We start from the raw sequence: 24,480 nt of genomic DNA on the forward strand, positions 1-24,480 counted from the left end.
CTGCTTGACATTGAGTTGACTGTATCCCAGCCCGTGGCGCCCCCTCCCTCATGGGCCCAGGGGCATCTGTCCCCCCCCCATTCAGTTATAGCGACACCCTTGCTCTCGGCGCCCCAGCAACTGGGCTGGTGGTTGACCCCATCTCCTCTCCATCCCTTCTTTTCATTGCCTGGTTGTATCTCAAAAGCACACCAGCACTTTGAGGAAGGGATTTTCTTTCAAAAGCATACATAATTACTCTTGCGGCGGATATGGCTGAATTTAACCATCAAAATGGGGCCATCCTCACCAACGCAGCCTTTCTTCACTTGCTGGGTGGGGGTCAGGCTAGGGCCCTCCGGTAGCTAGGGGCCCTTCAGGGCCTCTCTTCCTCCCCCTCCATCCACTGCACAGAGGAAGAAGGCACTCTCTGCCACTGTTGCTGCTCAGTTATTGTCAGGCCCCACCTGGACTCCAACCTGGAGGAGACCCTCGCAGAGGAGGGGAAGCAGAAGCAGACACCAGCCGAGACCCCACCCCCAGTCCTGACAAATGCCCCTTAGAGCCAACAAAGTCAGAGTAGCCAGTTCTTCTCACCCCTCTTGCTGTTACGCCTTTGGTGTCCTGGAGCTCTGTGGGCCCCGTGCCCCCCAGTGAGGCTCCTGTCCTGTCCCAGAAGCCCCCTCTCTCACCTTCGGGACCCCAGGAGCAGAGGTGATGTCAGCCTAGGGCCAAACAAACTCCAACAGCAGAGGCCAAGTGCCTGAAAACTGAGCAAAGAGGCACCATTTAAAGTGGTGATGCTCTTATGTTTGAGAGGGGGTGAGCTTCTGGCCCCATCCAGCCTCACTAGAACAGCCCTCCAGTGCTTGAACCACCCTCCAGTTGACCTAGAACGGTTGACCTCCAGTTGACCTAGAACTAGAACAGCCCTCCGGTTGACCTATTCGTTTGTCGTCCAAGCTCGTGAGTCCCTTGGAAATGGAAGCCCTCTTGCTTGCTTGCTTATATAGCCTGCTTTGAGCAGGGCGTTGAAAAGCGGTATGTCAATCCTGGTAGTAGAAGTAGGCCTCCTTCCCAATAGGCCTACTCGAGAGGAGGGGGTGATGCGCTCAGGCCCCTGGGCTCTTTCCTTGAACTCTTGCCTCCAGCTTCTGCCCTTCTAGACCTGCCTGTCCAAGATGGCAGCTCCAAGGCGTGGCTGTGACTCACGCACCTGCCCTTTCCCTATAGGTGGTGGCAGCTGCTGCTCCCAAACAGCATTGCCATTCACTCTCCTGATTGGCTGGGCCGCTGTGGCCACGCCCTCCACTCCCTGCTCTCTCCCTCTGTGTAGCGGGCGGGAAGGGCCAGGAGGTGGAGCCACTGTCCATGCTTCAGAGAGGACCTGCCGAAGGATATTGTATCAAGCCTTTCCCCCCCAAACCTGGAGTCAGGTCTGCCTTAAGCATCTTGGTCAGTTGTTATACTGGTATCTCCAGTGCCTCAAAAACTCAACTCGACTAAAACAAAGGAGACACTATAGAATGGACTGATTCGGAAGTCACAAGAGCCCTCTTCAGATATTATTAGCATTAATAACATTAATGTTAATAATCGAATTAATACTAATAATAATAATAATAATAAGAAGAAGCAGAGATGCTGTACCCACCCACCTGCCAATCAGTCCAGGCAGTGTCTGTGTCTATTATTTTACATATTTTTATACCGCCCAGCACTTACATCTCTGGGCGGTTTACAACAAAATAAAAACAACATGAAAGCATCAGTTAAAAACCAAAGCAAGAAATTTAAAATATGACAATTAAAAAATTTTAAAACAATATTCTAAAACAAAATTTAAAAAACCCACCCCAATATATATAAAGAAGATGCCTGTTTTAGAGACTACTCCCACCCCCGACTTTATTTTATTAAAACTTTAGTTAAAAACAAAAGCAAGAAATTTAAAATATGACAATTTAAATTTTTTAAAACAATATTCTAAAACAACATTAAAAACAATCATTCTAAAACAACATTTTAAAAAAACCAACCCCAATATATATAAAGAAGATGTCTGTTTTAGAGATTACTCCCACCCCCGGCTTTTCCCCCCAATCAATTATGTAATTGAAATTTAGTCAGTTCATTTACGGTTGCTGGCCAGTGAAATAGAAATTTAGTCCTGTTTTGGAATCCAGAGGGGCTACACTGTAGCTCACTTAGCTTGTGCCTAAATCCAGCACGGCTGTCTGGGAATGAACTAGAGTTCTTCTGAAGCCCAACCCCGTTTTCCGACCAGCTCTGGGGTGCGGATCTTGTCCAAAGAAACCTCTCCTACATTTCTGTAACTGCACTCTAGGATTGCCAGGTGCTGATATTCTATAGGCCTGTACAATTGTTTGCTGGAAAGATTAGCAATCTCAGCTGCAAGGAAACATGTTTGAAATTGAATTAAGCTGTACGGACATTTGCTAGGTAATGCAGATATCCTCTTGCATGCTTTATTCTGCGAGCTGTTGTTCTGAGTTACCTGGGAACCACTCTTGGCAGGAAGTGGGGTGGGCCTTGATGGCCGGCAACTCTTGTCATCTTTGCTGTTGTGGAGGTTTATCCCACCTCCTGGACATACCAACATTCAGTACCACCTCCAGCTTCCCCCTGCAGAGTATTAATACTTCCTTTTTGGCTTCTAGGTATTTGTGACCTGATTGCCATGGCCACATATGCAGGAGTTACGAGGATAGGCAACTATTACGGATGGTCTTTTGCCTTGGGATGGGTCTCCTGTATTCTGTTCCTTATAGCCGGTGAGAACATGCAAAATGTGAATGCGAAGATGCAGTTGTTTATTTCAGTGTAGTGCCTACCCATTAGATTGGCAGACATGTACTTTGGTTTTTGTCCCAGGTCCTTTCATTACAGAGCAGCAAGGGATGATCTACAGGTTCAGTAGTATGACCTTGTGGTGGATGTTTGCGGGGTACGTGTGTGTGTGTGTGTGTGTGTGTGTGTGTTTGTGGTGGATATAACAGCCACCACAACAATATAATAGCCCACATTGGCAGCTGCCCTTTCCCCCAGAATGGGCAACATCTGGGTCTCAGACATTGGAGAGCTGCTTCCAGACAAATATTTAGCAGATGTTTAGAACACTTCTATATACCTGCCAGACTAGTTTCCTGAAAATAACTCTAACAATAAATAACAATGGTGCAGGTTCTGAATATAACTCGGATCATCATTGTGGGGAGTTTTGAGAATCAGAGTGGGATTTCACCAACCTGAGCAGAGATATCCCAATGGAGTCATTGGTCTAGATCAAGAATTCTCAACATTGGGTCCCCAGATGTTATTGGACTTCTACTCCCATAGTCCCTCTTTGGGAATTGCTGCCCTCCACTTGACAAGGGTCCAACATGACTCTGGAATCAGGAAACATTAAGAAGACGAAAAACTGGACCTGCAACCAAATTTTGCTTTTTTGTTGGTAACAAATACTCTCCCAGAAGAAGGGCTTCAAGACAGCCAGGTCGCACCACTGTGTAAATATATACAGCTATCCTAAAAACAGCATTCACCTCCTGCACCCTCTCGGCACAAGGATGAAAGGCTGCCTCTGGAATTTTCAACCGCTCCGGGAAATAGGGAAATCACAGCTGAAAGTGTGTGCGAGGATATAATACGTATTTAAGTTAGGACTTGTGTGAGGGGAGAACAATCATTGCCACCAACATAGCCTTTCTTCTCTCGCTCGGGTGGGGGTGGTCAGGCTAGGGCCCTCCAGTAGCTAGGGGCCCTACAGGGCCTCTCTCCCACAGGGCCACAACTCTTCTTCCCCCCCACCCCTCATCCACTGCACAGAGGACGAAGGCACTCTCTGTCACGGTTGCACAGCACAGCATTATGAGCTGTTCCTGCCAGTAAATTAGCTCAGAGCTTCATCAAGGTCATGAAGAAGGGGAGTGCCAAATGGAGAGAGGTAGGGTCAACGATGAAAGGTTTCCCATACTCTGCCCCTCCCAGTTGTCAGCAGGAGAACCTGAGCCTGCCAGGAACTTATTCAAGTGTGGTATCTCCAGCCGAAGGAAGAAGACAGTTATTTTGAGCGAGGTGAGGACTATTTGTAGATTTCTGTAGGAGTGAAAAGGATATAACATGTGGGCTGGTGAATATCTCAGGAATAGGACCATAGAAGAGACACTAGAGTCAAATTTCCGAACCATTTACTATGTCATGGGCTTATGGAAGTGCGGGGCGTGGGGGGGGGAATGGGAAAGTAGATTTTGTGAATGTACCCTGCCTAATCTCTAGGTAGCCTATTTTGATGCACAGAGTGGGTTCCTTCACAGTAAGGCACAATCTGCAGACATTTAGAACTGACCTATTGCATTTGGCCAATGTATTTTTTCTATGGTCCATTTCCTGAACTGCTTCCTCCTGTAGGAACGTGCTCGGAAACTCCGTTCCACTTTGGAGGCCCTTGTCCATGAGAGGAGTCCTTCTCAGTGGTGGCACCAAAATTATGGAACAGCCTCTCCAGTAGTCTTGGGAGCAACATCATTGCCTGATTTTTGGTGGACAGTAAAGTCTGCAATGTTCCAGTGTGCTTTTCATTAATGGTTCCTCTTTTATTGAGTTTTAAATCCTTGCTATCTTGACAAATGCATGTTTTACTATAAAACAGATGATTATTATAATTATAATGCTGACAATGGCAAACTCCCAGGTGCTTCGTACTATGGGTGTGTGTGAAAGATTGCTGGCTGGCCAGGAAAAAACAACAATGCTTGGTTTCCTCCTGAATCATCTTCAAAACATGATCAGATCTTGAAAATGGACACACAAATGTATTTCTTCAGCTCTTGCTAAGCAAACCATTTCAAAAGATTACAGAGATTTTTTATTTTCCTTTGGGGTCTTAAATTAAATTTTTAAAAAATCTTGCAGGGTAATCATACAGGTTTAAACCAATTAACCCCTATCTCCGCTTGAGTGGGGTAGGGGGCCGTGTCCCTCTAGGAGGTGGCCGTCCTTCCCAGAGCAAGAAGGGACTGCTTTTTCAGTCTTCTTCTGAGTGCAGGGCCCATAATAAATAAGAATATTGATATAAGAGCCTCTCCATCTCTGGTAACTTTTAAAAAGGCATGGAAGACACATTTATAATCCCAGGCTTTTAATTAGATGTATGGTTTAAACTTTGAATGCTGATTTTAAATTATTTTGATGTTAATGTTTTTCAAGTTTCAATGAACTTAATTGTTTAATTGATTTAGTTTTGATTTTAATGGTTAAAATGATTTTAATGGTTTTTATTTGTTGTAAACCACCCTGAGCCATTTTGGAGGGGCAGTATACACATCAAAATCAATCAATCAATCAATAATAAAATTATGGCACAATGCGTGACCAGCCCACCTGAAGGCATTTCCTCTTGCCCTGGGCCCCACGTCCACATGGAATGAGATTCTGGAGGAAATTATCTCTGAACATCAGCAGAGCCCACTTGTAATAAGCAGAATGCCCAGGTGTGTTAGAGTGGCCGCATAATCCTCAGGGACAGAGTTATACAAGTGGAATGGGCTTCTGGAGGGAGGGAGGAGAGATGCAAAAATCTCTCTATACCTCCTCAAGCGGTTCGTTGCACAAACCAGTTCAGGGTCACTGAAGGCTCCTTGCGGACCTGAAGAGTCCTAGACCGGGAAAAGAATATTCACCAACACATCATCAGTTATAAATGAAGAGAATATTTGGGAGAATTTTTCGATCCATTCTGTTTTATGCATTGGCGAATATTCTGCCACAGCCACCTTCCTTTGCTTCACCGGGTCCAGAATGCAGCGGCTCACCTACTTATGGGTGCCAAAAGATGTAATAAGGTAACACCTCTCCTGCAATCGCTGCAGTGGTTACCCATTCGCTTCCGAATTCAATTCGAAGTCCTGGTTCTTACCTTCAAAGCCTTGCGGGGCCTGGCGCCTGTTTACCTACAGAATCGCCTCTCCCATCCAGTTACATCCCGTCCTGTTAGATCATTTCAGATGGCCCTTTTGTCGGTCCCTGATTTTCAAGAAGTTCAGAGTTCTAGGACCCGCGAAAGGGCTTTTTCGGTTGCTACCCCACTTCTTTGGAATTCTCTTCCCCTTCAGATTCGTCTAGCCCCTTCCTTACTGATCTTCAAATCTCTATTGAAGACTTTTCTTTTTCATCAGGCTTTTGCCCCGTAGTTTACTCTATTTCCTTTCCATTATCTATTTTCGTTTGCAATTTTTAATGTAATTTTTGATTGTAATTTTTAATGTTACCTCATTTACATGTCGTTGTACACCGCCCGGAGTCTTTGGAGTGGGTGGTATATTAAATGCTTCTAATAAATAAATAAATAAATAAATAAATTGCTGGAAGGCTGCAGATCATGACAGCCAATAATAACAACAGCAGCAACAATATATATAGGACTGTGGAACTGGCAAGAGCTTTGAACTGCCCCCCAGCAAACCAAAATCCATCAAATACAAGGAAATTGTATTCAGGAAAACAGAACATCAACCATGTCAAAGGAAACATAAAATAGCATCCAAACTGCTTTCCTAATTCTTTATGGGTTTTAAAAGAGGATCATTATTCACTTGGACTTTCTTACGATCACTTTTACTTTCTTACGAACACTGTTACTTTCATGTACGATAGGACCAGTGGAAGTGAGGGCGAGGAGGGCACAGTTTGTGTGTGCAAAGGCCAAGATGTTATCCCTGCACAAAGAGGGATAGGCCAATGATAGCAATAGCAATAGCACTTACATTTATATACCGCTCTATAGCTGGAAGCTCTCTAAGCGGTTTACAATGATTTAGCATATTGCCCCCCAACATTCTGGGTACTCATTTTACCGACCTCGGAAGGATGGAAGGCTGAGTCAACCTTGAGCCCCTGGTCAGGATCGAACTTGTAACCTTCTGGTTACAGGGCGGCAGTTTTACCACTGCGCCACCAGGGGCTCCTTTGCACCTCCACAGTCCACTGCAGGATTTTGCACATGTCTAGCATGCACATGTCTAACACCACCGCCACACAAATTTGGCCCTCCCTATTTCTTGGCCCTCCCTACCACTATGACTATTTATATAACACTTTTCACCAGAAGTTCCCAAAGCAATTCACTGTACATCGAGAAATAAACATAAATAAAATAAAATAAAATAAAATGGCTCCCTGTCCCCAAAGGGCTCACAATCTAGACCAGAGCTGCTCAAAGATTTGGCCATCCTGCAGATGTCAGCCTACAACTCCCATAATCCCTGGCTATGGGCCACAGTGGCTGGGGATTATGGGAGTTGTAGTTTAAAAAAACAAAAACAGCTGGGGGACCTAAGATGAGCAGGCCTGATCTAGACAGTGGCCATTAGGAAAGGCAGTGCACTAGCCACTGTAGGCTACTATTGTCGTGGAATAACATGAACCTCTCCCTTCTTCAGGTTCCTCCCAGCTGTGCACATCCCTGAACATTTCCCACCATGAACGTCTGGCATGTTGGCACTTTGGCCTGTGCTGTCATCAGCCTCCTGCTGCTCATCATTGGCCTGGCCTCAGACTACTGGCTGACTGACATAAGCAGCCATACAGGGCTATGGAGACTTTGCATTGCAAATATATGCGGTACATATATAAGTGTGCAAGGTAAGATTTGCCAGCCTAGCTTGACACAGGACCACGAGAAAGGAGGTCCTCAGAATTATTCTGTGCACTTTCTCATTTCTAATGCTTGCACTGATTGCGGGGCCATTTGGGATTCAACCGCCTGATAATTGTGCATGCCAGGAATAAGAACAATTTTAGGAACATAGGAAGCTGGCGATGATCCTTGCGATAACTGAAGGCTTTCTATATCGCTGTGGTGCAGGGGTGTAACTATAATAGGACAAGGGGAGACAGTTGTCTGGGGGCCCACTGTTGTTAGGTTTTACATGAGGTTTCTACTACACAAGCACCCAGGATGTACAAGCCGCTTTCATACCTCTCTGCTGCTCTCTGACGCCAAGTCCACCGTCACACACAATGTTTATTTATTTTTATTTTTTATTTTGCATTTATTTATTTTTGCATTTATATATTGCCTTTCGTTAAAAAGATAACCCCAAGGCGGTTTCATTTCACAATGTGGCCAGGTTCTGTGCGACAGCGTCTAAAATGCCTCGGACAATGACAGGCAGCATGTAGCATGGCACCCAACTAGGTAGCAGAGCTCCAATGCTCTCATCACTGTCCATCACGGCGCGCCCTATGAAAGCTGTGCACCCCGACAGCCATACAGTTTTAGGGTCCCCTACTTCCTGTCCGATAGTTTTCACCATTTTCTAACTTTTACCGTTTCTATCGCTTTTCAATTTTGTACAGCTTCATAACTCTCAGTAACTGTCGCATCGTTCTCTTAATGTTAATTTAAAAACTTTTCTAGTTCTTATAGCCTCTAAAAGGTAACCGCCCCATTACAATCAGAATAGTGTCTCCCTCGTGCCTTCTGTGACTGTAATGGAATTTATGCCTTTACAACTTGTAACTCATTTTCTGCCCTGTACTTTATGCTGGACCATGACTGTAATAAATATGATTGGTTGATTGAGATTTCTACAGTGAGACTACTGTTCCTCTTCCAGAGGTGAATTTTCTAAATGCCTTTCCCCATGTCTCTTTTCATTCCCTGCAGCATATGTTCATGCCACCCGAGCCTTTTTGGTGATTGGAGTGATCGTCGGTGCTCTCGCCTGTTTTGCTCTGGGTGCCATATTTTCCCGTCCTAAGATTGCCTCCTACTCCCTGGCCAAGGTCGCAGCTATAGCCAGCTTTGCTGCAAGTACGTCATTTACCAGGCTATAAAAGCATCTCCTCCCACAGAGAATTCCAGGAGCCATTGGATTTAGGGCCACCCCGAATGTGTGAAAATACCAAAATCAAGGGCCAAAATATTTTGAACTGAAAGACAACTCTACACAAATTCTGAAGCAGACACTAGCATACAATATAATTTCACAAAGTTCTACATTAATATGATGACAAAAAAAAGTTGAGAACAATTCCTAAACAGGAATTATGATTATTCTCATAAATACACCTTCCTAATTCAAATCTCAAAGAAAGTAAGCTAGTTTCTAAAGAACACCATTTATATCAGGTGTGAGCACACAATCAGCCTGACATAGACCAGTTAAAGAGACCTCGACATTAAATGAGAACTCCTATTATATCTGAATAAGGATAAACCTTGTGCTGTTCTATTCAATGAACAACTATGTGTACACAAAGGTCTTGTTTTTCACTGCAATATAGCAACATAGAAAGCTGCCTGAGTCAGACCCTTGATCCATGTAGCTCAATATTGTCTACACAGACTGGCAGCGGCTTCTCCAAGGTTGCAAGCAAGAGTCTCTCTCAGCCTTACCTAGGAGATGCCAAGGTGGGAACCTGGAACCTTCTGCATGCAAGCATGCACGAGCTCTTCCCAGAGCAGCCCCATCCAAGGGGAATATCTTACAGTGCTCACACATGTCTCCTGTTCAAATGTAAACCAGGGCAGATCCTGATTAGCTATGGGAACAATTCATGCTTGCCACCTCAAGACCAGCTCTCCTCCTCCAGACATCATGGGATCATTGGGAGACATAGAATTCAAAGTAATCTTTTCCACTATAAAGAGGCTGTACCTGACATTCTGCAACTATGCCGCCTCTTCTATTGCTAAGGTCTATTCCACCTTCTAGAAATACCTGACACCCCATATCACCACTCCCCCCGTGGAGTATTAATACTTCTTTTTGGTTTCTAGGTATAAGTATTCTGATTGCCATGGCCTCCTTCACAGGAGTTTCAGGGTCACACCAACTTTATGGGTGGTCTTTCGGCTTGGGCTGGGTTTCCTTTCCCCTGTTCATTATAACTGGTGAGTATCTGCAAAATGTGAATGCTGAGAAGCATTTAAGCTTAGGGTTGCCAGACTTATCCACTGGTGTGTGTCCCAGGTCATTTCATTACAGAACAGCCAGAGACGATCTCCAGCAGGGGTGGACAACACAAATGCCCCAGTGGGCTAAAACCACCCATGATGGTGTGTTGGGGCTGAGGTTAATTTTCAGCACATGAATGATTACACTTATTAATGATGGTGAGGGGAAGGAGGGATGGAGTCAGTGGGCTCCAGCAAGGGGCAGGGCCAGCAAAACAGGAGGGATGTATCTGGTTTCAACAAGATCCTCATTATTCCTGCTGTTGCTGCAGGACATTTCTTCCTACGAGCCAGGAAAAGAAGTCCCAGTCCCCGCAGGCTGGATCCAGCCCCAAGGGCTTATATTCTGCAGGCCTGATCTACAGGTTCAGCATAATCATGTGGAGGGGCCATGCCAACCACCACAGAAACATGGCAGCCCCCATTGGTGGCCACCATTTTGTTTCCCAGAATGCCCTGGAATGTTGCAACCTGTGGGCCGGAGCCCTTGGAGAAACACTGTTGGACACAGATTGTAAGAACAGATTTTTAAGAACTTTTCAAAATAACCCTTGGACTAGCTTCTTGAAAAGAAGTCTCCGTATACTCCAGCCATGCAAGTGCTGAATATATCTTGGACCATCGGCATGAGAGAGCTTTGAGAATCAGTAAGGTTGTTCACATGACCAGCCCGATGTAGTTAGGACAGAGCTAGCCCAGGTAGGACTGGTTGTGTGAAGCACCAGGATTGCTCCCAATCCTGCCACTTCTTCCCTGGGGAGCCCTGCGTTAAAACTTGGGCTTAAAGTGAGGAGGAGGATGAACGCGTGCCTCCAACCTCACTCCCCGATTGTGTGGGTCGCTGAGCTGCTGGCAGTCATCTTGATCAGAGAGACTAGGGGAAGGAGTGGCCCGGCACCACTGGGCATTCCCAATGCACCATGTTCCTCATGCGGTGCATTGTGGGATACTTGGCAGGCCAGCTTCCTACCCCCTGCCTCCTGATCACTGCCCAGCTCACGGCAGTGCCACTGGGGATCATGTTGTATTGGAGCAAGAAAGTAGGTTTCTGCCTTCCCTCATGCCCCACCCCCATTTGGACATGCAGATGATCTTAGTGTTTGATTTCACTGACCGAAGCAGGGGCATCCCAAAGGAGTGGTCCAGATAATAATAATAATAATCATAATAATCATAATAATAATACTTTGATTTCTATACCGCCCTTCCAAAAATGGCTCAGGGCGGTTTACACAGAGAAATAACAAACAAATAAGATGGAACCCTGTCCCCAAAGGGCTCACATTCTAAAAAACATAAGATAGACACCAGGAACAGTCAATGGAAGTACTGTGCTGGGGGTGGATAGGGCCAGTTACTCTCCCCCTGCTAAATAAAGAGAATCACCACCTTAAAAGGTAACCTACTGCCTTAATAACATGGTTTTCCTTTCTTGACAGGTGCACTTGCTTACAAACTTCACAGCCAGGAATCAGCATAGGGCAGACCGTGCTGCCTCTTTGGGGTTGCATCTGGAGTCATATGGGTCACGCGGGGCACAGACAGAGCCTGCACTTGAATTGGACTTGCATCAAAGATCTGTATCTTGATCCAGCTTGATTACAAGAGTTAGGGGAATGAGGAGACCCAAGTCTGCTCACAGCAAGGTTGAAGTGAACCCTCAGGCAAGAAATGAACTGGGCCCCTTGCCTCCTTTTCTCCCCTCACCCATGTCTTGGCTGCAGAAGAACTATATAAACATGGTGAAAAGCCAAACATTCTCGGGGTGCTTTATTTTTCTCCTGCGATATCACACACTCTTCCAACGCCAGCATGGTATCTCGACCCGCTGCTTGACATTGAGTTGACTGTATCCCAGCCCGTGGCGCCCCCTCCCTCATGGGCCCAGGGGCATCTGTCCCCCCCCCATTCAGTTATAGCGACACCCTTGCTCTCGGCGCCCCAGCAACTGAGCTGGTGGTTGACCCCATCTCCTCTCCATCCCTTCTTTTCATTGCCTGGTTGTATCTCAAAAGCACACCAGCACTTTGAGGAAGGGATTCTCTTTCAAAAGCATACATAATTACTCTTGCAGCGGATATGGCTGAATTTAACCATCAAAATGGGGCTGTGGGCCTGGGCCCCGGATCTTTTAAACACCCAGCAATGCCTATGACACATACACTCAGGAAAGTGTGTGCAACAATATAATACACATTTAAGCGAGGTCTTCTGTGAGGGGGAGCAGCCATCCTCACCAACGCAGCCTTTCTTCACTCGCTGGGTGGGGGTCAGGCTAGGGCCCTCTGGTAAAACTAAAACAAAGAAGACTCTATAGAATGGACTGATTTGGAAGTCACAAGAGCCCTCTTCAGATGTTATTAGCAGAGATGCTGTACCCACCCACCTGCCAACCAGTCCAGGCTGTGTCTGTGGCAATGTTACAGCGGCTTTTGTCTACAGAGGGGCATGTTGTAACCATAATGGATGCCATCCCCGTGATCACCAGCCTCGGGTGTCTCTGCTGCTAATAACATCTGCAGAGGCCGGAGGAACCACAGCAAAGTCTTGGTACCACATGATTTCTCCTACCTTTGAGAGCACCTTTCCCACATGCAAGTTGGTAGATTTGTATTTCTGATGGTGATTAGAAACAAACCAAGATCAGATGTGACAGGAGAGGAGAGCTGGTCTGGTGGTAGCAAGTATGACTTGTCCTCTTAGCTAAGCAGGGTCTACCCTGGTTGCATATGAATGGGAGACTGGAAGTGTGAGCAATCTAAGCTATTCCCCTTCTTAGGGGATGGAGCCACTCTGGGAAGAGCAGAAGGTTCCAAGTTCCCTCCCTAGCAGCATCTCCAAGAGAGGGCGGAGAGAGATTCCTGCCTGCAACCTTAGAGATGCCACTGCCAGTCTGTGTAGACAATACTGAGCTAGATAGACCAATGGTCTGACTCTGTATATGGCAGCTTCCTGTGTTCTTGTGACATCTAAACTGTCCCACCTTAGTTCATTCTAACCAACATACTCAAAACAAAATCATAACCTGAATCAAAGGTTTGAAATCTGAAGTGGAATTCTTCTGATTCACATGCAGGCAGGTGAGTGAGGGGTGGCATCGACTAAAAGATGTCACACAGAATCAAAATTCATCTTTGGTTCCACATGACTTCTGAACTGACCCAATGAAGCAGATAATTCTAATAAGGACTCATAATTATTTGGGAACCTTATATTTTATTTATTAATTATTATTTTTTTACATTTTATATCCTGCCCTTCCTCCAAGGAGCCCAAAGCATACTTAAGTTTCTCCTCACAACAACCCTGTGAAGTAAGTTAGGCTGAGCGAGAAAGTGACTGGCCCAGAGTCACCCAGCAAGTCTCGTGGCTGAATGGGGATTTGAACTCGGGTCTCCCCTGTCCTAGTCCAGCACTCTAACCACTACACCATGCTGGCTCTCTTTTTTCATTACTAACAACACTTCACCCAGGTACAACTCCTAAAGTAAGTATGTCCCCCCTGAAAGAAGAACCTATGTATGTATGTATGTATGTATGTATGTATGTATGTATGTATTTGCATAAGCATTTGGTTTTTCAGATGCAACTAAGAACTAATCAAAGTTCAGGTCTTTCATCTTATCAGCACAGTGGTGCTCAAAGTCCATGCAGATTAAGAAGGAGGAGAACCATACATCCACTGATTTATTCACAGTCTTCTATGACCGAAATAAACTTTGATCTGATCTTATCTTATTCACAGCTACCAGCCTCAATCCACCAAGCAATGTCACTTGTCTTGGAGCAGAAAATGGACTCTAGAGTTGGGACAATCCTTGAGAAGGAAATATGATTCCAATCTTTTGCATGCGTACATATAACAAGGGGCAAGAGGGTGACGAAATTAAATTCTGCCTAGAGCAGCACAGCATTTTGAGCTGTTCCTGCCAGTAGCTCAGAGCTTCATCAAGGTCATGAAGAAGGGGAGCGCCAAGTGGAGAGAGGTGGGGTCAACGATGAAAAGTTTCCCATACTCTGCCCCTCCCAGTTGTCAGCAGGAGAACCTGAGCCTGCCAGGGACTTCTTCAAGTGTGGCATCTCCAGCCGAAGAAAGAAGACAGTGAGTTTGAGCCAGGTGAGGACAATCTATTTGTAGAGTGAAAAGGATATAACTTGTGGGGTGGTGAATGTTGATATCTCAGGAATAGGACCATGGAGGAGACATTAGAGTCAAATTTCCGAACTCAGAAACTATGTTCCACTTTGGAGGCCCTTGTCCACGAGAGGAGTCCTTCTCAGTGGTGGCACCCAAATTATGGAACAGCCTCTCCAGTAGTCCGGGGAGCCACATCATTGCCTGATTTTTGGTGGACAGTGAAGTCTGCTATGTTCCAGTGTGCTCTTCATTAATGGTTCCTTTAAAAAAAAAAAAAGTGTTTTAAATCCTTGCTATCTTGACAAATGCATGTTTTACTATAAAACAGATAATTATGATTATAGTGCTGACAATGGCAAAGAGCCAAAGGTGGACGAATGTGTATATATAATCCAAACCTGGAGCGATTGCTGCTATTCTCCACTCCCAGGTGCTTCGTGGGAGTGAAGGATTGCCAACTGGCCAGAAAACAAACAAACAAACAAACAAGGCTTGGTTTCCTCCTGAATCATCTTCAAGACATGATCAGATCTTGGAAATGGACACACAAATGTATTTCTTCAGCTCTTGCTAAGCAAACCCTTTCAAAAGATTAGAGAGATCCCATCCCAGCTACTTTTGGGGTCTGTCACCTGATTTAAAAAATCATGTAGGGCAATCATACAGGTTGAAGGAGGAAGCTTCTGACTGGCTGGAGCTGAGGGAGGAGGTTGAGGGAGGGAACGCATGATTGGCTGTGTGAGCTGTCCTTCAATCAAGAAGGAAGCCCACACAGCCAGCTACCCTGCCTCTCTGCAGTCTCGCTGGTTGCAGAGAGACTGCTCTCCAATACATCCCAGTTCAGATGGGAGAGCGGAGGAGGGGGACGCGTGGAACCCAAGACCAATGGACCCCCGTGTTCCATGTTACATATGAATGTGGCCTTTGTGTGTGAAGATGCTTTGTGTTGTCCCTCCACAAAGAGGGAGAGTGCTTTGCACAGACTAATACAGGGCATCTCCTTGCATATCCACAGTCTGCTTTGGGCCTTTGTGCAGGTCCAGCTTTGGACATACAGATTAGACCCTCTCTATTTCTTGGCCATAACCACCTAATGGCACAGCCGGGAAGTAACTTGACTAGCAAGGCAGAGGTTGCCGGTTTGAATCCTCGCTGGTATTTTTCTCAGACTATGGGAAACACTTATATCAGGCAGCCGCGATATAGGAGGATGCTGAAAGGCATCATCTCATACTGCGTGGGAGGAGGCAACGGTAAACCCCGCCTGTATTCTACCAAAGACAACCACAGGGCTCTGTGGTCACCAGGAGTCAACACTGACTTGACAGCACAACTTTACCTTTTATTTCTGTTGGGGAAGGCAGTGCACAAGCCACCATAGCTTGCTATATGCATGGAATAACATGAGCATCTTCCCTTCCTCAGGTTCCTCCCAGCTGGGCACATCCCTGACCATTTCCCCCCATGAACGGCCTGCACTGCCTGACTTTGCTCTGTGCTCTCATCAGCTTGGTGCTGCACCTCTTTGCCCTGGCCTCAGACCACTGGCAGTATGCATACGATGCTCACAGCGGCCTGTGGCAAGAGTGCATAGGCACGAAGTGTTCTATGCGTGGAGCTGATGTGAAAGGTGAGAACATTGCTGTAAGGATGCTTGCAGGAACTAGTCCTTTGACACACACATGCACACACACACACGATGTGCAAGGAACTAGTTCGGTGCTCCATTTCTGCCTGGAACTTTTCTTGATCGCTGAATTGGTTCGGTCCACCGAAACGGTTCGAAGGGTGCGGGGAGCTTGAAGGGACAGGGAAGGTACTGCCTTCCCCCCACTGGTACCTTCCAAAACTGCATGGCAATGCTGATCGGGGCTGTAAGCAGGAGTGGCTCTGCTCTCAGTCCCACTGCCAATTCAAATCCAGTCGGTGGGGAATTGGGGTCGAGCCTTTTCAGTTGTGGCTCCTTAGGTTTGGAATGCCCTCCCAGAAGAGCTCCACTGGGCTCCCTTTCTGACGTATTTTTCAAAGGCCTCGCTCAGTCAGTCATTTTTATTTCAGTCATTGACCAGAAGCATTATCACACACAGCAGAATGTAATTTACATAAAATATAACAGAATTTCGCCACTGAGTTGGTGTACTTATAATTAAAATTTGGCAATAATTTTTTAAAGAGAAATTCGTTTGAGTGACCAGGAAACATCACAAGATAAGGCAAAATAAGAGTTGAACGATCATTCTTCTAGAGTCACAATATAAGATAACATGTTCAGTAGTCTCAATATCACCAGGACAAAGTCAGGATGCATAAGGAACCCCCCTGAACCTCCCATAAAGCACCGCTGTAGGAAGCACATTTAATCGAGCTAAAGATAGCGCCCGCCTGAACTTAGAAAAGGTGATATTATTTAAATATGCAGCAGGTTTCATGCTGAAAAGCTGATCTCCAAGATATAAACCTTTGGGGATTTTAGCAACTTCAAGCTGTAAATCGCTACTTACAGAAGTCTTTATTTTACTTTTTAGCATTTTAAGGTGCTGTTTGAGCTTTGGGTTATCACTTTGGTTATTTGTTGGTTTGTCTGACACATTTCTATCCCGCCACCTATGCAAATCTCCTTGTTTACAATTTTACAAACACAGCCATTAAAACATTAACACAATTTGAAAACTAATTTACAACTCTAAGACTCAAAGCTTTAAAACAAGAAATGAAAAGCCTGATTAAACAGGTATGTTTTCATATTTTTCTTTCAAACATCCAGATGGGGAGGTTCTTATATGGAAGCTCTAATTTTGTTTGGGAGTGTGTTTCAAAGTCCAGGGGAAACCCTAAAAAAGGCCCAGTTTTGGGTCACCACCAAACAAGCCTGTGACAAGTACAACCAGACTTTCCTGATTATCTCAATAACCGGCAGGTTCATGAAGAAGAAGATGTTCTGTTAAATAACTTTGTCCCAAGTCATTCAGGATTTAATTGGGATTCCAGTTCTTTTTCTAGTTTTTAGCCCTATGCTTTTATTTATTTATTTGTTTATTTGCTACCTTTCTATCCTGCTCTTCCTCCAAGAAGCCCAGAGCAGTGTGCAAAGGTTATATTTATCCTCACAACAATCCTGTGAGGTCGTTTAGGCAGAGAGATATGTGACTGGCCCAGAGTCACCCACTGAGTTTCGTGGCTAAATGGGGATTTGGACTTGGGTCTCCCCAATCCTACTCCAACACCCTACGTACTACACCACACCGGCTCTCTGTTTTGTACGGCTTTGCTGCTTCTGTATTTATAGATTTATTATTATTTTTCAAATTGTATGTCCTTTTATTGTGATTATTGTTGTGAGTCCATCCCTGAAGCTGAAGCTGGCAAGATACAAATATTTTTAACAAACGAAGATTTTGCCTGCCCTGGCCTGGGATAGAAGGACTAGAGATGTGGTCCTCAAAAGTGAACATCTTCATTTCAGTCGTCGGTCGGACCATTTAGGGCTCAGTCTCTTGATAGTCCTGTATGCCCAGGGATAAGAACCATCTTGCTGTTGCATACTGTCCTGCCCTCTTTGTGGGGGCAGGGCAGTGTAGCCATGGGGTGCAAGAGGCATTTGTGGGTGGCATCGCCTGGCAGGTAGCTGATAAGGTGAAACCCGCAAGATGTTACACAGTGAGGCTCTTCACACAATTAGTGTGAAGAGCTGTAAGGGGGTATGCAAGGAGAGTGGGCTTAGCCCGCTCTCCCCACAGATGACCCAAAGGCAGCCCTGGGTGGCCAAATCGGCCGCCCACACGACTGCCAGCTCTGTTACAGAGCCGGTGGGGGCTGCCGAGATCAGGGGCCGCACATTCCGCAGAAGTTCCAGGATGCCCCGCACAAGCGTGTGGGGCATTCTGGAGAGACCCCGGAGCCAGCCTCCCAGCCAGGGGTCCACTCATGTGTTGCCGCACGCCGCAGCAACACACAAGCAAAACGATGAGGTTAACGGAGCGCTCGCTCCGTTAACCTTGTCTAAGGGGAGGGGTACTTAGCGAGGTTTGCTGCTGGGAGCTGCTGGGGCTCCCATTGCAGCACACAATGGCCCCAAAGTGGGCTAGGCTCCCTTAGCCCGCTTTTGGGCGATCGTGAGAATAGCCTCACTCTTTGCCTAACTATTTTCAAGAGGGAGTGTGGGACGTAATCTATGCTTGCTCAGTAAAGTTCACTCCGTGCTGCATGGTGATGTTGGGATTAGATCTGTGCAGTGGCGCTCTTACCCCTGGACTTTGGGGCTGAAATCCACACACCCCGGGGCGGGGGGGCCAAATCCTCTTTAGTCTGTCCTGGGTGGCGCGATTGTGGCTGGCCTGCCCTGTGCCAGGTATCCAAGTGCTATTATGATCTGTGTCGGGTGCTATCATAATTAATAGATAATAGATAACAGATAATAGATAACTTATTACTTATTACTTATTACTTATTACTTATTGATTTGATTTTTATACTGCCCTTCCAAAATGGCTCAGGGTGGTTTACAATTAAAAGAAACCATTAAACCAGTAAAGAGCTAAAACAAAAATTAAAACAACAACAACAATATAACAACAATTAACAATTTAAAAACAATTTAAAACAACAAATAGATAATTGACAATTGATAATTAACTTTATTTTTTAGCTGACCCATAATAAATTGTTCTCTTTAGAGACAAAGTGGAGTGTGGGAAAAGAAATATGTAGGATAAGAGTAGTGGGGACCTCCAAAGACCTTTAGGTCCAGGCTCCAAATTTACCTAGGTGCACCTCTGGATCTGTGACACCAATTATACAAGACTTCTACAGTGATGACTTCTGTTCCTTCCCCACTGAGGAATGGTTTTTAACACCCTTCCTTTCTCTCTTTTCACTCCCTGCAGGATACCTTCACACCACCCGAGCTTTTATGGTGATTGGGATGTTCCTCGGTAGCCTTTCCTATTTTCTTCTTTGTGCCATGTTTTTCTACACTCAGAGTGCCTACTACTGCCTAGCCAAGAATGCAGCTAGTCTGAGCTATGCTGCAGGTATGACATTTCAAGGGCTATGGAAGGATCTCTTTCCAGACAGAATTCCAACCCCAGTAATCACTGAATTCAGAGCTGTCCCCTTTGATTAAAAAACCCCCAATCCTGTTCCAAAGCATTCGCAGCTGAACTGCAACTGCACACAAATGCGTAATTGGTCAAAAATCACAGAATGTATTGAACATTTACAATAGGCCCATTCACACGTTATGTTCAACACTTGTACAACGAGTGTACAGTGTACAGGGATACAGATATGTACACCGGGACAGTCATTCACAAGTCACAGGGAACGCAGGTGCAGAAGTACACTTCCTATCTGTCCCATGAAGAACCTGTATCCAGGTTCACTTTTAAAATGAACACAGGTACAGGCATTCACACAAACACATGTACGAGTATACAGACATCAGTACACTCATACAGCATAATGTCTGAATCAGGCTAATTTGGGGCATATAACATTGAGCTGTATGTGAGCCCCTACGCTCAACAAAGAAGAAGTCACCAAACTTAACAGGGGTCCTGGATGACTGTCCACTTTGGCCACCCCTAAGGCCAGCCCAGAAGGTTTTAATCTTTAATACATACAGTCTTAAGTTTTTGGACAAATATTCATACAGTTGTCCACGTACGATACAGGGAGCCACTGAATGAGGGATGTGCTTGCTGCTTTCCAAGACACTTTGCAGCCTGCCTGCCTTGCTTCCGACTAGGGATATGCACAAATCGAAGTTTCAGATTTGATTCAAATTTGAATCAAAGCTGGCCAATTCTATTTGAATTTGAATCAAATTGGCCCCAAACAGGCTGATTCTATTCAAATTCTAATCAATTCAATTTGAATTTGAATCAAATTGACCTATTTTGGTGCCTTTTTTGACCAATCAGAGCACTTGAATGGTTTTTTTAAAAGTGCCAAAATGTCCCTAAACTGTCATCAAATCGATTTGAATCAATTCAAATCCAAATCTGGCTAATTCAATTCAAAATTTAAATTTAATTTCAGGGGTGATTCAATTCAAATTTGAATCATTTGAATTGGCCAGATTCAAGTCAAACTGATTCCGACAGCTGACCAGGAACTAGTTCCAGGACTACTAAGGAGTGTGTCATTGCCCTTCCAAAACTACTCCCATCATTCACAGTGGGGATCCTCTTTTGGATCAGTTGCTTTCTGACAGCATGGGAGCCATCAGTAACAATCAGTACAGTATCAGCTTTGGCATCTATTTCTTTTTAAATAATAATAACAACACCCCGCTAGATTGACCGGTCAACAAAATGTGAATTGGTAGATACAGCTGAATGTTTGCAAGCAGATTCAAATTAGGAAAAATTGGTTTCAGAATTTTTCACTCCGAAGCACAACACATATTCTGCAGATTTGTTCTGAAACAATATTCAGCAGCAAATTGTGGAAGGGTAGTCACTGGGAAAGGTCTGTGATTCTTCTGAAACTCAAACCCATTTTTCAACCGGTTCTGGGGTGTGGATCCTGTCCAAAGAAACCCAGACAACCTGGATAAATACACTCCTATATTTGTGTAGCAGTACTCTAGGACTGGGCAGAAATTCTGTAAGCTTCTGCGATTCATCACTTGATGGAATAGCAACTATGGCCCTTTGTGCTCCAACTAAACACCTCTGGAATGGAATTAAGATGTACACACATTTGCTACATAATGCAGAAGTAATTTGCATGCTTGATTCTAAGAGCTGAAGTTCTGCATCAGCTGTGGACCACTTTTGTCAAGAAGGGTGGGGGTCCCTGCTCCTCGCAACTCATGCCTCCTCCACTCTTGCTAAGGTCTATCCCACCTCCTGGAAATACTAGACATCCAGTAGCACCACTAGCTTCTCCTGTGAAGTACTAATACTTCATTTTTGGCTCTTAGGTATTTGTTCCATAATTGGCATGGCCACATACACAGCGTCTGTGACGTCAGACTCTTATGGATGGTCTTTTGATGTGGGATGGGCCTCCTTCCCTCTGTTCTTTATAACTGGTGAGTATGTGCAAAATGTGAATGCTGAGATATAGTTATTCATTTCAGTGTCCTGCCTACTCATAGGATAGGATACACTGGGGGATGCATCCTTTGATGTGTATCTCATTTCCTTTCATTACAGAGCAGCAGAGGGTAAGTTCAGCATAATCATATGATGCCGGTTGTGGGGAAGGGGGGGGTGGGGTGGCAGCCACTGCAAAAACATGGCATCCCACACTGGTAGCCACTGTTTCACCCCAGAATGCCCTGGAATGTTGCAACTTCTGGGCCTGAGACCTTGGAGAGATATTGCCAGACCCATATTTGTCAGCTGTTATAAACACTTCTAAATACCCGCAGGACTAGTTTCTTGAGAAGTATACTCCAGCCATGCAAGTTCTGAGTATACCTTGGAGCATCAATAGGGGAGAGCTTTGAAGATCCGAGTGTCACCAAAGGGAGCAGGGAGGTCCTAGTGGAGCAGGGCTGCTCAACTTGGGTCCTCTCGGCCCTCCTACAATTCCCATAATCCCTGGCTATTTGTCTCTGTGGTTGGGGATTATGGGAGTTGGAGTTCAAAAACATATGGGGGGAGCCTAAACTGAGCAAGCCTGCAGTGGTCTGCACTGCAGTGGTCCAGATGCCTGTTGTGATGTTTTGGTCTAACTGACTAATTGCACTAATAACATCAGTATACTCTTCTGACAGGTGGACTTGCCAGCAAACTACAAATTGGGACAGCAGCAACATGAAAACAGGGAAAGGCCATTCCTTCTGTTCTGGATGACATCTGGAGCTGTATCGGTAGTGTGGGGCACAGACAGAGACTGCAGCTGAATTGGACTTAGGCCAAACTTCTATACCTGGAAGGCAAACTGATTGTAAGGGCAAGAGAAAGAGCTTCGATTTGGCATCAAGAGATCCAATTCTTTCCCCTACGTCTCTGTATCCGGGCAATGTATCTGATCATCTCTCCTCTCCATCCTTTACTTTAAGGAGGATATTTTATTTCATGAGTTCATTTCTGGCCTTTAAATGAGAGCGGAATGCACCAATTGTGCCTTCCAGATTTGTCTCTAGTCCTGCACACAAAACGTCCAGTATGTTTTGGAAGGACCGACCTCCACTTTACAAGTTTGCTCTGTAAGTCCTAAATCAAGAAACATCATAAATACAAGAAGGACCTGCAACAAAGTGTTACATCTCCTGAACCCCGATGCCCACCTTTGGTAGCAAATACTGTCCTTTTATCGTCATATTTATTGTGTATAAAATGAGTGTTCAATTAAAAAAAAAAACAACCAATAATTTTCAGAGTTTCATGATATACTATGCAAAAGGGTTGTGCAAAATGCTGGATGTCAGCCATGAGGCTCTTCAGACACACAATTGTTGATTTACAACAATTTAAATTTATTTAAAACAATTCAAAACACAATTGTCTATTTAAAACAATTTTGCAAGCCTAAAGTTTTTCAGTTATAGGTATGAAGAAAGGCTGGCTGTTGACCAGCCTCTAGAGATTGATGGAGCCTTAAACACAATCTATTTACAATAAGAAATACTGCAGTTAACACAAACAACTGACCAAGATCTATAAATGAAAAGAGGAAAATACACAAATTACGCTTTCGGACATAACGGTAAGGAAACCTCAAGCCCCTGCAACTCCGGTTCCCTGTTACTTGTGAATGCAGCCTCTGAGCCAACCAATGAATATCAGAACCAAATGCAGGCTAAACCAAGGGAACCCTTTGTTCTGTGGAACAGCATGATTTTTTGAAGTCTGAGGCCAAAGTGCACATTATGTAAGTTTGTGTGTAATGCAGTGTTTGCCAAAGGCAGGGTTTGACGTGAGAGGGAGGAGGTGGCAGTGACGTAACAGAAAGAGGAATAACCTTGGAAGGAAACATCTGTCCTTGATGGTTCAGCTGATGGATGGCATGACCTTCTTTCTGATTAAAGATGTGAGAGAAATTGATCCCATGATCAGTGGGAGCCGCCGGGGGAGGGTTTGGGGAGGGTTTGTGGGGAGCAGTCAGTCTGCTCCAGGTGGCTGCAGCGGCCACCCACACGACTGCCGGCTTTGTCACGGAGCTGGCGGGGTCTTGCCCAGAAGCTCCGGGGTAGGGTGAAGGGAAGCACTGCCTTGTGGCGCTCCACCCCTCAAAGCCACGGTAATGCACCGTGTGAGTGCATTCCTAGGATCCCCCTCCCCTCTCCCCCTCCCTGAGTGTGCCCGCTGGCACACAATTGCAGAAATGAGGTTAACGGAGTGCTCGCTCCCTTAACCTCCTTTAAGAGGGAGGGTATTTAGGGGGGGCTTGCTGCCATGGGGCCACAAGGCTCACCCGTGCACTTTTTCACACAACCCATAATCCACTTGTGGGATTCTCTGCCGCGAGATGTGGTGACAGCCAACAACCTGGATGGCTTTAAGAGGGGTATGGATCACTTCATGGAGGAGAGGTCTGTCATCAGCTACTAGTTGGTGGGCTATTGGCCACCTCCAGCCTCAGAGACAGGGTGCCTCTGAGTACCAGTGGCAGGGGAGTCACAGCAGGAGAGAGGGTGTGCCCTCAATTCCGCCTGTAGGCTTCCAGCAGCACCTGGTGGGCCACTGTGTGAAACAGGATGCTGGACTAGATGGGCCTTCTTGGGCCTGATCCAGCAGGGCTGTTCTTATGAGCCCAGTGGTTCTTATGAGTGAGCAAAACCGGGCTGGGCTCCCTTAGCCTGGTTTTGCTCGCTTGTGAGAATAGCTTCTGTATACGCGATGGTCAACCAAGTATCTATCTATCTATCTATCTATCTATCTATCTATCTATCTATCTATCTATCTATTTATTTGATTTCTATACCGCCCCTCCATAAATGACTCAGGGCGGTTTACACAGAGACATAACAAACAAATAAAATGGATCCCTGTCCCCAAAGAGCTCACAATCTAAAAAGAAACACAAGAGAGACACCAGCCACAGTCACTGGAGGTACTGTGCTGGGGGTGGAGAGGGCCAGTTACTCTCCCCCTGCTAAATAAAGAGAATCACCACGTTAAAAGGTGCCTCTTTGCCAAGTTAGCAAGGGTTACAAATCCTGTCTTGAACAAGATTTGTTTAAGACAGGATTTAATACACATGCATAATTTGCCTTGGAGGTTTTACAGACAGGGCTGCCCCCCCCCCCTCCGCCACATCCACTCCTGATTGGAGTGTGCCAGTCCATATATTCTCTGGATTTAACCCAACCTCCCTGTGGGCTATCAGGAGCCAGGACAGACAGGGCTTTGTTTTTCTCCAAAGTGAGGCTGCAAATTCTGGCTTAGCCCAAGTTATGTCTGGGATAAAAAAAATCCTCGAT

The 24,480-nt window shown here is 45.4% G+C and overlaps 2 protein-coding genes across 2 annotated transcripts; both read left to right on the forward strand.

Moving 5' to 3' along the window:
- Window positions 1-915: 915 nt before the first annotated feature.
- On the forward strand, window positions 916-11,709 carry LOC128333287 (protein NKG7-like). The gene is made up of 5 exons (XM_053268600.1): window positions 916-945; window positions 2,661-2,774; window positions 8,669-8,815; window positions 9,785-9,898; window positions 11,401-11,709. The coding sequence occupies exons 2-5, from the start codon at window positions 2,681-2,683 to the stop codon at window positions 11,439-11,441; spliced, it is 396 nt and encodes a 131-aa protein (XP_053124575.1). The 5' UTR covers window positions 916-945; window positions 2,661-2,680; the 3' UTR covers window positions 11,442-11,709.
- Window positions 11,710-15,563: 3,854 nt separating this feature from the next.
- LOC128332848 (lens fiber membrane intrinsic protein-like) lies at window positions 15,564-23,411 on the forward strand. Its single transcript, XM_053267618.1, has 5 exons — window positions 15,564-15,729; window positions 18,983-19,129; window positions 21,028-21,138; window positions 21,263-21,273; window positions 23,355-23,411. Exons 1-5 carry the CDS (start codon window positions 15,564-15,566, stop codon window positions 23,409-23,411), a joined length of 492 nt encoding a protein of 163 aa, XP_053123593.1.
- The last annotated feature ends 1,069 nt before the right edge of the window (window positions 23,412-24,480 follow it).

This window comes from Hemicordylus capensis, chromosome 7 (genome assembly GCF_027244095.1).
Source record: "Hemicordylus capensis ecotype Gifberg chromosome 7, rHemCap1.1.pri, whole genome shotgun sequence".
Taxonomy (NCBI): Eukaryota; Metazoa; Chordata; class Lepidosauria; order Squamata; family Cordylidae; genus Hemicordylus; species Hemicordylus capensis.